The following is a 19386-nucleotide window of genomic DNA, read 5'->3' as shown; positions in this document are numbered from 1 at the left end:
GGATGCTGCTGTCATGTGGCCGCGGCTCCCAGTCTCGGCGCCAGCAGCTTCACATGGTGACCACAAAGAGGCGTAAAAAACATTTATATTTGCTCGATTCAATCAAAGAGAGTGTAGCTACGCTAAATTAATGTACAATCTTAAATATATTTCGCTGGTTATGGGTGCCAGTCTTTAGTACTAATTTAAAACCATAAAAAACCTAATCATCAATACAACTAAAACACATCAACAAAAAAATAAGAAGTTTATTTTAAGCAAACTGAACATGTGTAAATATTTGTATGAATATAACAAGATTCAACAACTGAGACATAAACTGAACAAGTTCCACAGACATGTGACTAACAGAAATTGAATAATGTGTCCCTGAACAAAGGGGGGGGGTCAAAATCAAAAGTAACAGTCAGTATCTGGTGTGGCCACCAGCTGCATTAAGAACTGCAGTGCATCTCCTCCTCATGGACTGCACCAGATTTGCGAGTTCTTGCTGTGAGATGTTACCCCACTCTTCCACCAAGGCACCTGCAAGTTCCCGGACATTTCTGGGGGGAATGGCCCTAGCCCTCACCCTCCGATCCAACAGGTCCCAGACATGTTGGGATTGAGATCCGGGCTCTTCGCTGGCCATGGCAGAACACTGATATTCCGGTCTTGCAGGAAATCACGCACAGAACGATCAGTATGGCTGGTGGCATTGTCATGCTGGAGGGGCATGTCAGGATGAGCCTGCAGGAAGGGTACCACATGAGGGAGGAGGATGTCTTCCCTGTAACGCACAGCGTTGAGATTGCCTGCAATGACAACAAGCTCAGTCCGATGATGCTGTGACACACCACCCCAGACCATGACGGACCCTCCACCTCCAAATCAATCCCGCTCCAGAGTACAGGCCTCGGTGTAACGCTCATTCCTTTGACGATAAACGCGAATCCGACCATCACCTCTGGTGAGACAAAACCGCGACTCGTCAGTGAAGAGCACTTTTTGCCAGTCCTGTCTGGTCCAGCGACGGTGGGTTTGTGCCCATAGGCGACGTTATTGCCGGTAATGTCTGGTGAGGAACTGCCTTACAACAGGCCTACAAGCCCTCAGTCCAGCCTCTCTCAGCCTATTGCGGACAGTCTGAGCACTGATGGAGGGATTGTGTGTTCCTAGTGTAACTCGGGCAGTTGTTGTTGCCATCCTGTACCTGTCCCGCAGGTGTGATGTTCGGATGTATCGATCCTGTGCAGGTGTTGTTACACGTGGTCTGCCACTACGTGGATGATCAGCCGTCCGTCCTGTCTCCCTGTAGCGCTGTCTTAGGCGTCTCACAGTACGGACATTGCAATTTATTGCCCCAGTACATCACATCCCCACTACTTAGTGCTTGTTTAGCCAGTACATCAACATCCCCACTACTTAGTGCTTGTTTAACCAGTACATCAACATCCCCACTACTTAGTGCTTGTTTAACCAGTACATCCCCACTACTTAGTGCTTGTTTATCCAGTACATCAACATCCCCACTACTTAGTGCTTGTTTAACCAGTACATCAACATCCCCACTACTTAGTGCTTGTTTATCCAGTACATCAACATCCCCACTACTTAGTGCTTGTTTAACCAGTACATCAACATCCCCACTACTTAGTGCTTGTTTAACCAGTACATCCCCACTACTTAGTGCTTGTTTAACCAGTACATCAACATCCCCACTACTTAGTGCTTGTTTAACCAGTACATCAACATCCCCCACTACTAAGTGCTTGTTTATCCAGTACATCAACATCCCCACTACTTAGTGCTGGTTTAACCAGTACATCCCCACTACTTAGTGCTTGTTTAACCAGTACATCAACATCCCCACTACTTAGTGCTTGTTTAACCAGTACATCCCCACTACTTAGTGCTTGTTTATCCAGTACATCAACATCCCCACTACTTAGTGCTTGTTTAACCAGTACATCCCCACTACTTAGTGCTTGTTTAACCAGTACATCAACATCCCCACTACTTAGTGCTTGTTTAACCAGTACATCAACATCCCCACTACTTAGTGCTTGTTTAACCAGTACATCAACATCCCCACTACTTAGTGCTTGTTTAACCAGTACATCAACATCCCCGCTACTTAGTGCTTGTTTAACCAGTACATCAACATCCCCACTACTAAGTGCTTGTTTACCCAGTACATCAACATCCCCACTACTTAGTGCTTGTTTAACCAGTACATCAACATCCCCACTACTTAGTGCTTGTTTAACCAGTACATCAACATCCCCACTACTTAGTGCTTGTTTATCAACATCCCCCACTACTTAGTGCTTGTTTATCATCATCCCCACTACTTAGTGCTTGTTTATCATCATCCCCACTACTTAGTGCTTGTTTAACCAGTACATCAACATCCCCACTACTTAGTGCTTGTTTAACCAGTACATCAACATCCCCACTACTTAGTGCTTGTTTATCATCATCCCCACTACTTAGTGCTTGTTTACCCAGTACATCAACATCCCCACTAGTTAGTGCTTGTTTATCATCATCCCCACTACTAAGTGCTTGTTGACCCAGTACATCAACATCCCCACTACTTAGTGCTTGTTTAACCAGTACATCAACATCCCCCACTACTAAGTGCTTGTTTACCCAGTACATCAACATCCCCACTACTTAGTGCTTGTTTATCATCATCCCCACTACTTAGTGCTTGTTTAACCAGTACATCAACATCCCCACTACTTAGTGCTTGTTTAACCAGTACATCAACATCCACACTACTAAGTGCTTGTTGACCCAGTACATCAACATCCCCACTACTTAGTGCTTGTTTAACCAGTACATCAACATCCCCACTACTTAGTGCTTGTTTATCAACATCCCCACTACTTAGTGCTTGTTTAACCAGTACATCAACATCCCCACTACTTAGTGCTTGTTTAACCAGTACATCATCATCCCCACTACTTAGTGCTTGTTTATCAACATCCCCACTACTTAGTGCTTGTTGACCCAGTACATCAACATCCCCACTACTTAGTGCTTGTTTAACCAGTACATCAACATCCCCACTACTTAGTGCTTGTTTATCAACATCCCCACTACTTAGTGCTTGTTTAACCAGTACATCAACATCCCCACTACTTAGTGCTTGTTTAACCAGTACATCAACATCCCCCACTACTTAGTGCTTGTTTACCCAGTACATCAACATCCCCACTACTTAGTGCTTGTTTATCAACATCCCCACTACTTAGTGCTTGTTTATCAACATCCCCACTACTTAGTGCTTGTTTAACCAGTACATCAACATCCCCACTACTTAGTGCTTGTTTATCAACATCCCCACTACTTAGTGCTTGTTTAACCAGTACATCAACATCCCCACTACTTAGTGCTTGTTTAACCAGTACATCAACATCCCCACTACTAAGTGCTTGTTTAACCAGTACATCAACATCCCCACTACTAAGTGCTTGTTTAACCAGTACATCAACATCCCCACTACTAAGTGCTTGTTTAACCAGTACATCAACATCCCCACTACTTAGTGCTTGTTTAACCAGTACATCAACATCCCCACTACTTAGTGCTTGTTTAACCAGTACATCAACATCCCCCACTACTTAGTGCTTGTTTAACCAGTACATCAACATCCCCACTACTTAGTGCTTGTTTAACCAGTACATCAACATCCCCACTACTTAGTGCTTGTTTAACCAGTACATCAACATCCCCACTACTTAGTGCTTGTTTATCCAGTACATCAACATCCCCACTACTTAGTGCTTGTTTATCCAGTACATCCCCACTACTTAGTGCTTGTTTAACCAGTACATCCCCACTACTTAGTGCTTGTTGACCCAGTACATCAACATCCCCACTACTTAGTGCTTGTTTAACCAGTACATCAACATCCCCCACTACTTAGTGCTTGTTTAACCAGTACATCCCCACTACTAAGTGCTTGTTTAACCAGTACATCAACATCCCCACTACTAAGTGCTTGTTTAACCAGTACATCAACATCCCCACTACTAAGTGCTTGTTTAACCAGTACATCAACATCCCCACTACTTAGTGCTTGTTTAACCAGTACATCAACATCCCCACTACTTAGTGCTTGTTTAACCAGTACATCAACATCCCCCACTACTTAGTGCTTGTTTAACCAGTACATCAACATCCCCACTACTTAGTGCTTGTTTAACCAGTACATCAACATCCCCACTACTTAGTGCTTGTTTAACCAGTACATCAACATCCCCACTACTTAGTGCTTGTTTATCCAGTACATCAACATCCCCACTACTTAGTGCTTGTTTATCCAGTACATCCCCACTACTTAGTGCTTGTTTAACCAGTACATCCCCACTACTTAGTGCTTGTTGACCCAGTACATCAACATCCCCACTACTTAGTGCTTGTTTAACCAGTACATCAACATCCCCCACTACTTAGTGCTTGTTTAACCAGTACATCTCCACTACTTAGTGCTTGTTTAACCAGTACATCAACATCCCCACTACTTAGTGCTTGTTTATCCAGTACATCAACATCCCCCACTACTTAGTGCTTGTTTAACCAGTACATCCCCACTACTTAGTGCTTGTTGACCCAGTACATCAACATCCCCACTACTTAGTGCTTGTTTACCCAGTACATCAACATCCCCACTACTTAGTGCTTGTTTAACCAGTACATCAACATCCCCACTACTTAGTGCTTGTTTAACCAGTACATCAACATCCCCACTACTTAGTGCTTGTTTAACCAGTACATCCCCACTACTTAGTGCTTGTTGACCCAGTACATTAACTGCCTCGTTCCCCTCCACTCCTCCATGAGCTGGGACCCATGTAAATATTATCTGTATACCCATTTGTTTTCTCCTGCCATGGGTTTGTAGCACCTGATAAAGCAGGTCTTGTCTGCTACGTGATATAAAGGACGGGAAACTCATTAACACTGCCCATGAATCAGAGCAAATAACCACTCTTTCTGGCTTAACTTCCTCCACCCACTGCAAGGCCAACAGTATGGCCATCAGCTCTGCCGTATATATACAGCCAGATGATCTGGAATACGTTTCCTGACTTCCTCCACCCACTGCAAGGCCAACAGTATGGCCGTCAGCTCTGCCGTATATATACAGCCAGATGATCTGGAATACGTTTCCTGACTTCCTCCACCCACTGCAAGGCCAACAGTATGGCCGTCAGCTCTGCCGTATATATACAGCCAGATGATCTGGAATACGTTTCCTGACTTTCACCTCATATTCCTGCTCTATAAAACGCTGACCCAGTACTTCCTGTCCTTGGATCTTTTGAACCATCTGTGTATATGGCCACAACATCCTGTTACACAGTATCCAGACGTCTTTTAAACCAATCAGATGGATTAACACCCTCCGTGTCTTTCTGTAGTCCAATCAGATGGATCAATACCCTCCCTGTCTTTCTGTAGTCCAATCAGATGTATCAACACCCTCCCTGTCTTTCTGTAGTCCAATCAGATGGATCAATACCCTCCCTGTCTTTCTGTAGTCCAATCAGATGGATCAACACCCTCCCTCTCTTTCTGTAGTCCAATCAGATGGATCAATACCCTCCCTGTCTTTCTGTAGTCCAATCAGATGGATCAATACCCTCCCTGTCTTTCTGTAGTCCAATCAGATGGATCAATACCCTCCCTGTCTTTCTGTAGTCCAATCAGATGGATCAATACCCTCCCTGTCTTTCTGTAGTCCAATCAGATGGATCAATACCCTCCCTGTCTTTCTGTAGTCCAATCAGATGGATCAATACCCTCCCTGTCTTTCTGTAGTCCAATCAGATGGATCAACACCCTCCCTATCTTTCTGTAGTCTCTCCAGATGGATCAATACCCTCCCTGTCTTTCTGTAGTCTCTCCAATCAGATGGATCAATACCCTCCCTATCTTTCCCTAGTCTCTCCAACACTTCTAGATCTACTATTGGAGGTGGGAGTAGCCATGGTTAATTTACAGGAACAGCTACCGTTGGGCTAAACTCCCTTCCATACAGTCCCATCTCCTTCGCCTGGGTATTACCCCACCCACCCACAAAGCTTGTGTTCTGTCTTCGCTCATGTTCCCTGCATGCCTGTAAAATCCCTTTTCGCAGGATGAGATACCCCATGTCCCTGTGAAACTGACCCAATAATTCATTGCCAGCTGCTGTCTCCTAATCTGCAAAACATCAGGGACAGACTGATATTCTGCAAAAGGTTCAGGGATTGGACTGCTGAGGACTGGGGTAAAGTCATTTTATCTGTTGAATCCCCTTTCCGATTGTTTGGGGCATCCGGAAAAAAGCTTGTCCGGAGAAGACAAGGTGAGCGCTACCATCAGTCCTGTGTCATGCCAACAGTAAAGCATCCTGAGACCATTCATGTGTGAGGTTGCTTCTCAGCCAAGGGAGTGGGTTCACTCACAATTTTGCCTAAGAACACAGCCATGAATAAAGAATGGTACCAACACATCCTCCGAGAGCAACTTCTCCCAACCATCCAGGAAAAGTTTGGGGACGAACAATGCCTTTTCCAGCATGATGGAGCAACCTTGCCATGGCTCGGGGGAACAAAACATCAATATTTTGGGTCCATGGCCAGGAAACTCCCCAGACCTTAATCCCATTGAGAATTTGTGGTTAATCCTCAAAAGGCGGGTGGATAAACAAAAACCCACAAATTCTGACAAACTCCAAGCATTGATTATGCAAGAATGGGCTGCCATCAGTCAGGATGTGGCCCAGAAGTTAATTGACAGCATGCCAGGCCGGATTGCAGAGGTCTTAAAAAAGAAGGGTCAACACTGCAAATATTGAATCTTTGCATCAACTTCATGTAATTGTCAATAAAAGCCTTTTGACACTTATGAAATGCTTGTAATTACACTTCAGTTTTCCATAGTAACATCTAAAGACACTGAAGCAGAAAACTTTGTGGAAATTAATATTTGTGTCATTCTCAAAACTTTTGGCCACGACTGTAAGTTAACCCAGCCTTAACTATTACCCTTTTTCACCTCTGCCGTGCCGCAAACAACGCATAATTCACATCCTCCCTCCTGTCCAGCACTCCAGGATGCTCCTCCTCTCTTCTTCTTCTTCTCTCTCTCTCTCCCTCCCATTCCTCTGAAAAATTTGCTGAGCTATGCACTTAGACAAAAACGCTTTGGCCATCATATCTCTCTGCCTTCTCCTCGCCTGTTACAGCCACATCCTTCCCACTCGTCAACACTGGATAATCCCCACTCCCTTCTGACCCCACTCATCCTTTTAATAATCCACCACACTTCTCCCACAGGTGTGTCGCCCTTCCAATGGTGTCACAGAACCCGATGCCAACGTGACCTCTTTGCAATGACTGGAGGTTCTGGGGGGGGGGGGGGGGGGGGGGGGGTCCCCAGACTCTGTTCTGGGTGTACGTTTTGGCTGATTAAAATAATAACATTTTAGTCATTTATCAGATGCTCTTATCCAGAGCAATTTACAGTAGTGAATGCATACATTTCATACATTTTTTTCTCCGTACTGGTCCCCCGTGGGAATCGAACCCACAACCCTTAACATTGCAAACATCATGCTCTACCAACTGAGCCACAGGGGACCCCCAACCAACTCATAATCAAGCTTTGATTATTTGAATCAGCTGTGTAGCGTTAGAGCAACAACCAAAACGTGCACCCAGGACCGGGTTTGGGAACCCCCCTGGTGTAGATGACGTAGATCCCCCCCCACCACCACCACTCAGTCGGTGGCTGTCAGGTTGAGGCTAGCCAGCTAACTTACCATTGACAACGATAACATTCAAAACTATTTTCGCGCAAGACAGAAATAGCCAAAATACCAAAATGGATCAACAGTTTGAGGAAATTGATTCGTCTGGACAGTGGCAAAACCTTTATAATGTAAGTTGGGCATTCAATGTGTTTATTTATTTTTGCGTTGCTAACCTAGCAAACGTTAGCTAGCCAATTTAGTTAGCAACATAGCTATCTGCCGGTTACTAGCTAGCAATTATACACATTATCCATCATACTAGCTAGCCCAAAACGATGTAATTTTAACGGTATATTGAATGGATAATACTAGTCACACTGGTGTTGATCCTGAAAGATAAACGAAGCTTTACAGATAAAGAGTCAGACTTCCGGGAAACGTACATCAACATTAGCTTGCTAGCCTGTTTCTGAGAAATAGCAAAGACTTCCTGTAATAGTATGTGCGCATGTGTTGCCAATGTCATATCTAGGAAACTGGGCAGGTTACAGTGAAGTGGATGGAACACAAGTTAACTACAAACTATATAACTACCTACTATATAACTACCTACTATATCACTACCTACTATATAACTACCTACTATATAACTAACAATGTAACTACCTACTATATAACTACCTATATAACTACCTATATAACTACCTACTATATAACTACCAATATAACTACCTACTAAATAACTGCCTACTATAACTACCTATATAACTACCTACTACCTATATAACTACCTACTACCTATATAACTACCTATATAACTACCTACTATATAACTACCTACTATATAACTACCTATATAACTACCTATATAACTACCTACTATATAACTACCTATATAACTACCTACTATATAACTACCTACTATATAACTACCTATATAACTACCTACTATATAACTACCTATATAACTACCTATATAACTACCTACTATATAACTACCTACTATATAACTACCAATATAACTACCTACTATATAACTACCTATATAACTACCTACTATATAACTACCTATATAACTACCTACTATATAACTACCTATATAACTACCTACTATATAACTACCTATATAACTACCTACTATATAACTACCTATATAACTACCTACTATATAACTACCAATATAACTACCTGTCACATTTGTTGTCTTCGTCTTCTGACGATAATGCGAAATCGTCATCAGAAAATGTGGACCAAAACGCAGCAGGTACGTGAATGCTCATCTTGATTTTTAATTATCTTCAAAACCGAACATACAAAATAACAAAACACAAAAAACGAACACTCGACAAATAAACAGTCTGGTAAGGCACAAGGCTATACACAGAACAATCACCCACAATTCACACATACAAACACACCCTAATTATATGGGACTCTCAATCAAAGGCAGATAGACAACACCTGCCTTCAACTGAGAGTCCCAACCCCAATCAACCAAACATAGAAACACACAACCTAGACTAACCATAGAATTAACTAAACATAAACCAAAACCCGGAATTACTAAATCAAACACCCTTTACACAAACACACCACCCCGAACCACATAAAACAAATACCCCCTGCCACGCCCTGACCAAACTACAAAACAATTAACCTTATATACTGGCCAGGACGTGACAGTACCCCCCCCTTAAAGGTGCTACCCCAGAAGCACCTTAACAAAAAATAACCCCAAGCAACACCAACAAAAAGTCCCCTTTTCTAAAGGGAGGGAAGGGAGGGTGGCTGCTGTCAACGACGGCACTGTGCTACACCCCCCCTCCCCAACCCACCTATTTCTGGAGGTGGCTCTGGCTCCGGCCGTTCCAGGCTGTCGGGCCACTCTGGCATCGCCGAGGGGCAGTCGGACCAGTCTGGCATCGCCGGGGGGCAGTCGGGGCAGTCTGGCAATTCGGGACCAGTCTGGGCAGTCTGGCAATTCGGGACAGTCTGGGCAGTCTGGCAATTCGGGACAGTCTGGGCAGTCTGGCAATTCGGGACAGTCTGGGCAGTCTGGCAATTCGGGACAGTCTGGGCAGTCTGGCAATTCGGGACAGTCTGGGCAGTCTGGCAATTCGGGACAGTCTGGGCAGTCTGGCCACTCGGGCCACTCCGGCAGTTCAGGGCAGTCTGGCCACTCCGGCAGTTCAGGGCAGTCTGGCCACTCCGGCAGTTCAGGGCAGTCTGGCCACTCTGGCAGTTCAGGGCAGTCTGACCACTCCGGCAGTTCAGCGCAGTCTGGCCACTCCGGCAGTTCAGCGCAGTCTGACCACTCCGGCAGTTCAGCGCAGTCTGACCTCTCTGGCGACTGTTGACTGGCGGGCAGCTTTGACGACTGTTGACTGGCGGGCAGCTCTGACGATGACTGTTGACTGGCGGGCAGCTCTGACGATGACTGTTGACTGGCGGGCAGCTCTGACGATGACTGTTGACTGGCGGGCAGCTCTGACGATGACTGTTGACTGGCGGGCAGCTCTGACGATGACTGTTGACTGGCGGGCAGCTCTGACGATGACTGTTGACTGGCGGGCAGCTCTGATGAAGACTGTTGACTGGCGAGGCTGGGTTGACGCAGTTGTAGCCTGGTGCGTGGTGCTGGTACTGGGCTTACCAGATTATGTACACGCACCTCCAGGCTAGTGCGGGGAGCGGGAACAGGACGAGTCGGACTGGGTTGACGCACTTCCGGGTCCGCACGAGAGACAGGAGCTGGAAACCCAGGGCTATGGAGGCGCACAGTCGGTCTCGATCTTACCTCCTGCACAACCCGTCTTGGCTGGATGGAACTAGTAGCCCTGTACGAGCGGGGTGCCCGTACAGGGCAGACTGGGCTGTGCAGGGGCCTGATGGTAGCCGTGCGTAGAGCGGGAGTTGGGTAGCCTGGTCCTCGGAGGCGTACCGGCGACCAGATGCGCTGCGCAGGCATCCTCCTACCAGGCTGGATGCCCGCTCTAGCACGGCACCTGCGAGGGGCTGGAATAACGCGCACCGGACTGTGCGTGCGTATGGGTGAGATAGTGCGCTCCTCAGCGAAACATAGCGCTCTCCACCCCATACGCTCCTCCATATAACCACGAGTAGCTGGCTTCCGGCTCTTCTTACGCCTAGCCAAACTACCCGTGTGCCCCCCCCCAAAATTTTCTTGGGGGTGCCTTTCGTGCTTCTCCTTCAGCGCGTACTTGGCCTCGTACCACCGCCTCTCTGCCTTGGCTGCCTCAATTTCCCCCTGCGGGCGTCGATAATCCCCAGCCTGATGCCAGGGTCCGGCCCCGTCCAGAACTTCCTCCCAAGTCCACTTCTCCCGCCAGTCCAACTCGAACTCCGTCTGCTCCTTCCTCTGCTGCTTGGTCCTTTGGTGGTGGGTGATTCTGTCACATTTGTTGTCTTCGTCTTCTGACGATAATGCGAAATCGTCATCAGAAAATGTGGACCAATACGCAGCAGGTACGTGAATGCTCATCTTGATTTTTAATTATCTTCAAAACCGAACATACAAAATAACAAAAAACGAACACTCGACAAATAAACAGTCTGGTAAGGCACAAGGCTATACACAGAACAATCACCCACAATTCACACATACAAACACACCCTAATATATGGGACTCTCAATCAAAGGCAGATAGACAACACCTGCCTTCAACTGAGAGTCCCAACCCCAATCAACCAAACATAGAAACACACAACCTAGACTAACCATAGAATTAACTAAACATAAACCAAAACCCGGAATTACTAAATCAAACACCCTTTACACAAACACACCACCCCGAACCACATAAAACAAATACCCCCTGCCACGCCCTGACCAAACTACAAAACAATTAACCTTATATACTGGCCAGGACGTGACACTACCTACTATATAACTACCTACTATATAACTACCTACTAAACAACTGCCTACTATAACTACCTATATAACTACCTACTACCTATATAACTACCTACTATATAACTACTACCTATATAACTACCTATATAACTACCTACTATATAACTACCTATATAACTACCTACTATATAACTACCTACTATATAACTACCTATATAACTACCTACTATATAATTACCTACTATATAATGACCTACTATATAACTACCTACTATATAACTACCTATATAACTATCTACTATATAACTACTACCTATATAACTACCTACTATATAACTACCTACTATATAACTACCTACTATATAACTACCTATATAACTACCTACTATGTAACTACCTACTATAACTACCTACTATATAACTACCTACTATATAACTACCTATATAACTACCTACTATATAACTACCTACTATATAACTACATATATAACTACCTACTATATAACTACCTACTATATAACTACCTACTATATAACTACCTACTATATAACTACCTACTATATAACTACCTATATAACTACCTACTATATAACTACCTACTATATAACTACCTACTATATAACTACCTATATAACTACCTACTATATAACTACCTACTATATAACTACCTACTATATAACTACCTATATAACTACCTACTATATAACTACCTATATAACTACCTATATAACTACCTACTATATAACTACCTACTATATAACTACCTATAGAACTACCTACTATATAACTACCTACTATATAACTACCTATATAACTACCTATATAACTACCTACTATATAACTACCTACTATATAACTACCTACTATATAACTACCTATATAACTACCTACTATATAACTACCTATATAACTACCTATATAACTACCTACTATATAACTACCTACTATATAACTACCTATAGAACTACCTACTATATAACTACCTACTATATAACTACCTACTATATAACTACCTATATAACTACCTACTATATAACTACCTACTAATAACTACCTACTATATAACTACCTATATAACTACCTACTATATAACTACCTATATAACTACCTACTATATAACTACCTATATAACTACCTACTATATAACTACCTATATAACTACCTACTATATAACTACCTATATAACTACCTACTATATAACTACCTATATAACTACCAATATAACTACCTACTATATAACTACCTACTATATAACTACCTACTAAATAACTGCCTACTATAACTACCTATATAACTACCTACTACCTATATAACTACCTACTATATAACTACTACCTATATAACTACCTATATAACTACCTACTATATAACTACCTATATAACTACCTACTATATAACTACCTACTATATAACTACCTATATAACTACCTACTATATAATTACCTACTATATAATGACCTACTATATAACTACCTACTATATAACTACCTATATAACTACCTACTATGTAACTACCTACTATATAACTACCTACTATATAACTACCTACTATATAACTACCTACTATATAACTACCTATATAACTACCTACTATATAACTACCTACTATATAACTACATATATAACTACGTACTATATAACTACCTACTATATAACTACCTACTATATAACTACCTATATAACTACCTACTATATAACTACCTACTATATAACTACCTATATAACTACCTACTATATAACTACCTACTATATAACTACCTATATAACTACCTACTATATAACTACCTATATAACTACCTACTATATAACTACCTACTATATAACTACCTACTATATAACTACCTACTATATAACTACCTATATAACTACCTACTATATAACTACCTACTATATAACTACCTATAGAACTACCTACTATATAACTACCTATATAACTACCTATATAACTACCTACTATATAACTACCTACTATATAACTACCTACTATATAACTACCTATATAACTACCTACTATATAACTACCTATATAACTACCTACTATATAACTACCTATATAACTACCTACTATATAACTACCTACTATATAACTACCCAAATATCTACCTATATAACTACCTACTATATAACTACCTACTATATAACTACCTATATAACTACCTACTATATAACTACCTACTATATAACTACCTACTATATAACTACCTATATAACTACCTACTATATAACTACCTACTATATAACTACCTATATAACTACCTACTATATAACTACCTACTATATAACTACCTACTATATAACTACCTACTATATAACTACCTATATAACTACCTACTATATAACTACCTACTATATAACTACCTACTATATAACTACCTACTATATAACTACCTATATAACTACCTACTCGGTCACACGGAACACACAGTCCTGTTTTCTTATTCTAGTTATTAGGAGAGTGTTATAGTTCATGTTTGATTTTATTTATTTTTCATGCATTTACATGCACGCTAGTAGTCCATGAGCCAGGGGGCCTGTCGGGCTCACCTGGGCAGAGGGTTATAGACTGGTTATAGACTGGTTATAGACTGGTTATAGACTGGGTTATAGACTGGGTTATAGACTGGTTATAGACTGGTTATAGACTGGTTATAGACTGGTTATAGACTGGTTATAGACTGGTTATAGACTGGTTATAGACTGGTTATAGACTGGTTATAGACAGGGTTATAGACAGGGTTATAGACAGGGTTATAGACAGGGTTATAGAGGGTTTAGGCTAGGGATAGGATACAGGGTTATAGGCAGGGTTATAGACAGGGTTATAGACAGGGTTATAGAGGGTTTAGGCTAGGAATAGGATACAGGGTTATAGACAGGGTTATAGACAGGGTTATAGACAGGGTTATAGAGGGTTTAGGCTAGGGATAGGATACAGGGTTATAGACAGGGTTATAGACCAGGGTTATAGACAGGGTTATAGAGGGTTTAGGCTAGGGATAGGATACAGGGTTATAGACAGGGTTATAGACAGAGTTATAGACAGGGTTATAGGCAGGGTTATCGAGGTTATAGACAGAATTATAGACAGGGTTATAGGGGTTTTAGGCTAGGGATAGGATACAGGGTTATAGACAGGGTTATAGACAGGGTTATAGAGGGTTTAGGCTAGGGATAGGATACAGGGTTATAGACAGGGTTATAGACAGAGTTATAGACAGGGTTATAGGGGGTTTAGGCTAGGGCTAGGATACAGGGTTATAGACAGGGTTATAGACAGGGTTATAGACAGGATTATAGACAGGGTTATAGACAGGGTTATAGACAGGGTTATATGCAGGGTTATATGCAGGGTTATATGCAGGGTTATAGAGGTTCTAGGCAGGGTTATAGAGGTTCTAGGCTAGGGACAGGATATATGTTATAGACAGGGTTATATGCAGGGTTATTATAGACAGGGTTATAGTAGAGGTATACTCAGTAGCAAGCTGACCCAGCTAATTAGTTAGGTAGTGTATACCCAGTAGCCAGTAGTTAGCTGACCTAGCTTATTAGTTAGGTAGTGTATACCCAGTAGTTAGCTGACCTAGCTAATTAGTTAGGTAGTGTATACCCAGTAGTTAGCTGACCTAGCTAATTAGTTAGGTAGTGTATACCCAGTAGTTAGCTGACCTAGCTAATTAGTTAGGTAGTGTATACCCAGTAGCCAGTAGTTAGCTGAACTAGCTAATTAGTTAGGTAGTGTATACCCAGTAGTAAGCTGACCCAGCTAATTAGTTAGGTAGTGTATACCCAGTAGTTAGCTGCCCTAGCTAATTAGTTAGGTAGTGTATACCCAGTAGCCAGTAGTTAGCTGACCTAGCTAATTAGTCAGGTAGTGTATACCCAGTAGTTAGCTGACCCAGCTAATTAGTTAGGTAGTGTATACCCAGTAGCCAGTAGTTAGCTGACCTAGCTAATTAGTCAGGTAGTGTATACCCAGTAGCCAGTAGTTAGCTGACCTAGCTAATTAGTCAGGTAGTGTATACCCAGTAGCCAGTAGTTAGCTGACCTAGCTAATTAGTTAGGTAGTGTATACCCAGTAGTAAGCTGACCTAGCTAATTAGTTAGGTAGTGTATACCCAGTAGCCAGTAGTTAGCTGACCCAGCTAATTAGTTAGGTAGTGTATACCCAGTAGTTAGCTGACCCAGCTAATTAGTTAGGTAGTGTATACCCAGTAGTTAGCTGACCCAGCTAATTAGTTAGGTAGTGTATACCCAGTAGTTAGCTGACCCAGCTAATTAGTTAGGTAGTGTATACCCAGTAGTTAGCTGACCCAGCTAATTAGTTAGGTAGTGTATACCCAGTAGCCAGTAGTTAGCTGACCCAGCTAATTAGTTAGGTAGTGTATACCCAGTAGCCAGTAGTAAGCAGACCTAGCTAATTAGTTAGGTAGTGTATACCCAGTAGTTAGCTGACCCAGCTAATTAGTTAGGTAGTGTATACCCAGTAGTTAGCTGACCTAGCTAATTAGTTAGGTAGTGTATACCCAGTAGCCAGTAGTAAGCATACCTAGCTAATTAGTTAGGTAGTGTATACCCAGTAGTTAGCTGACCCAGCTAATTAGTTAGGTAGTGTATACCCAGTAGCCAGTAGTTAGCTGACCTAGCTAATTAGTCAGGTAGTGTATACCCAGTAGTTAGCTGACCCAGCTAATTAGTTAGGTAGTGTATACCCAGTAGCCAGTAGTTAGCTGACCTAGCTAATTAGTTAGGTAGTGTATACCCAGTAGCCAGTAGTTAGCTGACCTAGCTAATTAGTCAGGTAGTGTATACCCAGTAGTTAGCTGACCTAGCTAATTAGTCAGGTAGTGTATACCCAGTAGTTAGCTGACCCAGCTAATTAGTTAGGTAGTGTATACCCAGTAGCCAGTAGTTAGCTGACCTAGCTAATTAGTCAGGTAGTGTATACCCAGTAGCCAGTAGTTAGCTGACCTAGCTAATTAGTCAGGTAGTGTATACCCAGTAGTTAGCTGACCTAGCTAATTAGTCAGGTAGTGTATACCCAGTAGTTAGCTGACCCAGCTAATTAGTTAGGTAGTGTATACCCAGTAGCCAGTAGTTAGCTGACCTAGCTAATTAGTCAGGTAGTGTATACCCAGTAGCCAGTAGTTAGCTGACCTAACTAATTAGTCAGGTAGTGTATACCCAGTAGCCAGTAGTTAGCTGACCTAGCTAATTAGTCAGGTAGTGTATACCCAGTAGCCAGTAGTAAACATTTCTAAGAAGTCGATAGGTAACTTGTTTGTTAGTTCTCTTACTGCAGATGTCTGCTTGGTTAGTAGCTGTATGGGTCGTCAGACCTGGTCACATTTCAACTGACAGTCATTGGCTGGTTTTCGTTGTCATGTTTTTTTCCTCAGGAAATCCGAAGCCAAGCCAGTGACTATTCATATCAGATGGCAAAACGTCCAGAGAATCAGAACCGAAACCGGTACAGAGACGTCAGCCCCTGTGAGTATTTCTGTCTGTGCAACTATCGTTCATGAAGTAGCCTTACGCTAGTCGTCGTTGTGATGAACGTTTTTGCAACTTGACGATTCGCGATATTTTTTAAATTTTTTTTACACGTTTTTAAATATCTTTCGTCTCTGGTTTCAGATGATCACAGTCGCGTTAAACTTGAAAACTCTGAAAATGACTACATCAATGCAAGTTTAGTGATGGTGGAGGAAGCTCAAAGAATCTATATCCTGTCTCAGGTCAGTACATACAAGTAGTGAAGCTCAAAGAATCTATTTCCTGTCTCAGGTCAGTACATACAAGTAGTGAAGCCCAAAGAATCTATTTCCTGTCTCAGGTCAGTACATACAAGTAGTGAAGCTCAAAGAATCTATTTCCTGTCTCAGGTCAGTACATACAAGTAGTGAAGCTCAAAGAATCTATTTCCTGTCTCAGGTCAGTACATACAAGTAGTGAAGCCCCAAGAATCTATTTCCTGTCTCAGGTCAGTACATACAAGTAGTGAAGCCCAAAGAATCTATTTCCTGTCTCAGGTCAGTACATACAAGTAGTGAAGCCCAAAGAATCTATTTCCTGTCTCAGGTCAGTACATACAAGTAGTGAAGCCCAAAGAATCTATTTCCTGTCTCAGGTCAGTACATACAAGTAGTGAAGCCCAAAGAATCTATTTCCTGTCTCAGGTCAGTACATACAAGTAGTGAAGCCCAAAGAATCTATTTCCTGTCTCAGGTCAGTACATACAAGTATCTCAGACGTTTCCGTTCATTATGTACTGATCGTTTGAAGTGAGATTTTCTCTAAACACGCACTAAGGATTGTGGATGTTTATTTTGAAGGTTGGTCTGTGTTTCAGTTGGTGATGAAGCAGTGTGTTGTGTTTTCTCCCAAAGGGCCCCCTGAAGAACACATGCGGTCACTTCTGGTTGATGGTCTGGGAGCAGAACTCCAAAGCTGTTATAATGCTGAACAGAATCATAGAGAAAGGGTCTGTAAGTAGCCTACATAAATGTTATAATGCTGAACAGAATCCTACATAAATGTTATAATGCTGAACAGAATCCTAGAGAAGGGGTCTGTAAGTAGCCTACATAAATGTTATAATGCTGAACAGAATCCCAGAGAAGGGGTCTGTAAGTAGCCTACATAAATGTTATAATGCTGAACAGAATCCTACATAAATGTTATAATGCTGAACAGAATCCTACATAAATGTTATAATGCTGAACAGAATCCTAGAGAAGGGGTCTGTAAGTAGCCTACATAAATGTTATAATGCTGAACAGAATCCTAGAGAAGGGGTCTGTAAGTAGCCTACATAAATGTTATAATGCTGAACAGAATCCCAGAGAAGGGGTCTGTAAGTAGCCTACATAAATGTTATAATGCTGAACAGAATCCTACATAAATGTTATAATGCTGAACAGAATCCTACATAAATGTTATAATGCTGAACAGAATCCTACATAAATGTTATAATGCTGAACAGAATCATAGAGAAAGGGTCTGTAAGTAGCCTACATAAATGTTATAATGCTGAACAGAATCCTAGAGAAGGGGTCTGTAAGTAGCCTACATAAATGTTATAATGCTGAACAGAATCCTACATAAATGTTATAATGCTGAACAGAATCCTAGAGAAGGGGTCTGTAAGTAGCCTACATAAATGTTATAATGCTGAACAGAATCATAGACAAAGGGTCTGTAAGTAGACTACATAAATGTTATAATGCTGAACAGAATCCTACATAAATGTTATAATGCTGAACAGAATCATAGACAAAGGGTCTGTAAGTAGCCTACATAAATGTTATAATGCTGAACAGAATCCTACATAAATGTTATAATGCTGAACAGAATCCTACATAAATATTATAATGCTGAACAGAATCCTACATAAATGTTATAATGCTGAACAGAATCCTAGAGAAGGGGTCTGTAAGTAGCCTACATAAATGTTATAATGCTGAACAGAATCCTACATAAATGTTATAATGCTGAACAGAATCCTACATAAATGTTATAATGCTGAACAGAATCTTAGAGAAGGGGTCTGTAAGTAGCCTACATAAATGTTATAATGCTGAACAGAATCTTAGAGAAGGGATCTGTAAGTACCCTACATAAATGTTATAATGCTGAACAGTGAGGACCAACACACTCTACAGCTGATGTATTGTCCCCCCCCCCAACAGGAGAAGTGTCCTCAGTACTACAGCTGATGTATTGTCCCTCCCCCCCAACAGGAGAAGTGTCCTCAGTACTACAGCTGATGTATTGA

At 41.9% G+C, this 19386-nt stretch overlaps 1 protein-coding gene across 2 annotated transcripts in view; it reads left to right on the top strand.

Moving 5' to 3' along the window:
• The first annotated feature begins 7739 nt into the window (after nt 1–7739).
• The window catches only part of LOC145876911 (tyrosine-protein phosphatase non-receptor type 2), a 32481-nt gene continuing 20834 nt past the window's right edge, over nt 7740–19386 (top strand). For both annotated transcript variants that reach the window (XM_082972303.1, XM_082972302.1), the window contains exons 1-4: nt 7740–7920; nt 17009–17099; nt 17247–17347; nt 17999–18097. In XM_082972303.1, coding sequence (XP_082828429.1) covers nt 7864–7920; nt 17009–17099; nt 17247–17347; nt 17999–18097 — 348 coding nt within the window. In that variant the 5' untranslated portion in view covers nt 7740–7863. The remainder of the gene's footprint in view (nt 7921–17008; nt 17100–17246; nt 17348–17998; nt 18098–19386) is intronic.

Source organism: Salmo salar, unplaced genomic scaffold, assembly GCF_965601325.2.
Source record: "Salmo salar unplaced genomic scaffold, fSalSal1 ptg000635l, whole genome shotgun sequence".
In the NCBI taxonomy this organism is placed as follows: domain Eukaryota; kingdom Metazoa; phylum Chordata; class Actinopteri; order Salmoniformes; family Salmonidae; genus Salmo; species Salmo salar.
Note: the sequence above shows the minus strand (reverse complement) of the source record. Positions and strands in the feature narration are given on the sequence as shown.